The sequence below is a fragment of the Vombatus ursinus genome, unplaced genomic scaffold (genome assembly GCF_900497805.2).
Source record: "Vombatus ursinus unplaced genomic scaffold, bare-nosed wombat genome assembly UNPS02014951.1, whole genome shotgun sequence".
NCBI classification, from domain to species: domain Eukaryota; kingdom Metazoa; phylum Chordata; class Mammalia; order Diprotodontia; family Vombatidae; genus Vombatus; species Vombatus ursinus.
The window spans coordinates 1811300-1813273 of NW_020954729.1; the positions used below are offsets into that span (position 1 = coordinate 1811300).

At 53.7% G+C, this 1974-nt stretch overlaps 1 protein-coding gene across 1 annotated transcript in view; it reads right to left on the bottom strand.

Annotated features, from left to right (window-relative positions):
• The window catches only part of VMA21 (vacuolar ATPase assembly factor VMA21), a 7608-nt gene extending 6224 nt beyond the window's left edge, over window positions 1-1384 (bottom strand). The window contains exon 1 of the mRNA XM_027845060.1: window positions 1188-1384. Within this exon, the coding sequence (XP_027700861.1) occupies window positions 1188-1321 (134 nt within the window). The 5' untranslated portion in view covers window positions 1322-1384. The remainder of the gene's footprint in view (window positions 1-1187) is intronic.
• Between the last annotated feature and the right edge of the window lie 590 nt (window positions 1385-1974).

A 1974-nucleotide genomic window follows, 5' to 3' on the forward strand; every position in this document is an offset into this window, starting at 1 on the left:
CCCCCCCCCCCCCCCCCCCCGTCTGTAAGCTACTAGAGGGCAGGGAATGTCTTTTGCTTCATTTTTGTATCCCCGGGGCTCAGCACATTGCCTGGCACTTAAGAGGCGCTTAACAAATGTTTACTGATAGAATGATTAAATCTAGAACCCTCTAACTTTTCAGCATGGTAGGATTTGGCATAGCTTGTGCTCCATACTAAAATGGAGCGTGGCAGTTCTAATGCACTAAGGTATAGTTTAAAAAAAAAAAATCTATTTACACAAGACTCAACATTCAATTGTCATTCCTACCATCTCCCCAAAAAAAGCTGAGTGAGGTTGATTCACTTGAAAATCACTTATGCATATTTATAGAAAGGGTATGCTACCACATTCTTTGTAAAGCAAACAAGTTTCCCTTAATTTGAATAAGGCTCTCTCGGCCTTCTCAATTCAATTGCAAACTCTGGTGGCTAAGTGGCAGTGAAAATTATTTGGTCTCTAGGGTCACAGGCTTCAAAGGACTCTTTCCAGTGGATTCATAGTTCATAAATTCGTAGCTGAATTGGGACCTCGGAGTCCGATCCTTTTATCTTCCGAATGAAGAAAAGATAGCCTAGAAAAGTTTGGTAACTTGTCAGAGGTCAAACAGGATGTAGGTAGAGCCTAGATTTGAACCCAGATCCTCTGACTCAAGGGCCAGCACTCTTTCCCCTTATCTTGGTAGGTAGTCTTTCAGTCTAAACTGTGGAGTGTTGGACTTGGAGACAGCAAGTGCTGTGTTTGAATTACAGCCCTGATCCTCCCTAGCTGGGCGACCCTCATTTCCTCACCTGTACCTATTTTGCGGAGTGGTTGGTTGAGGATCAGATGAGCTCACCTAGGTGAAGTGCTTCAAAGTAGAACGTAAATGCTAAGGTATGGGGACAAGAGATGAAACAGGACACCCATCCCAGAATGACTCGGGCCAGAAAGTTCTGAGTTCGGTTAAGAAGGGGATACGAATTTAAACCAGCAGGCCTAGATGGGCGCGGCAGAAATCGGCTCAGGCAGTGGGCTCAGGCTGCCCTGGGCCGGCAGCAGGTAGCGCAGATGGGCTGCCTCTCGGTCCCTGATCCCCCCACTTCCCTCCTCCCCAAGCCAGGCCGGTCCCAGCTGCGCCCCCACCCCGGCCCGGCTCTCTTCCGGGGGGAGGGCGGGCTGGCTACCTCAGCTCGGGCGGCTGCAGCACACTCCACGTCGTCTTCTCGAGCCGTTCCATCTCGGCCAGCGCCGGGAAGGGGACGACGGTTACGGAGACAGTGACGCCACGCGCTCTAGCTCGCTCACGCACTCGGCCCATACAGGCTAGGTGGGAGGAAGCGAAGAGAAGCCTTCCCCGAGGGCGCCCCGTCAGCTGACCCCTGGCGGCTGTACGCGCCCTGCCCCTAAGCCTGGCGGGGGGCGGGGGCAGAAGGCCAGGGGGTCACGTGAGCGCGGGTCGGGGGTCACGTGGTGCGCCCGGCGCGTGCGCCGCGCCCCGCCCTCTCTCAGGGCTGGGGCTTTACGGCAGAGGACGCTGGCTGGCGGGTCAGGCGGCTGTGGTGGGGGAAAGGGGATCCTCGGCTCCTAGGGTTTGAGCACTGGAAGAGCTTTCAAATTGCCTTGTAGGCCGCCCTTTTGGAGACGCGGCTCCCGGAGAAGGTCTGTGACTCGGCCAGGGTCACACAGCCAGGCGCAGAAGCCAGTACTTGGGAGTCGCAGTCCAGTCAGATTAGGCGGGGTCCCAGGCTGCCTGCCTCGCTTCCCCTGCCCACTCTCCTCCGATCAAACTTCTCTCTCTCTCTGTAGTCTTCCATTTCCTCCCAGGCCACCAGGAGATTGCATTAAGTGTTTGCTCTTTTTCTCTCTTTGCTTAAGGTCTGAACCTCATTTCCTATTTTCTAACTAGTCTCATCTTACCTGGAAGCCCAAAGAGGCCGAACTTTTCTAATCCTATTCTTTAGCTTTTATAGA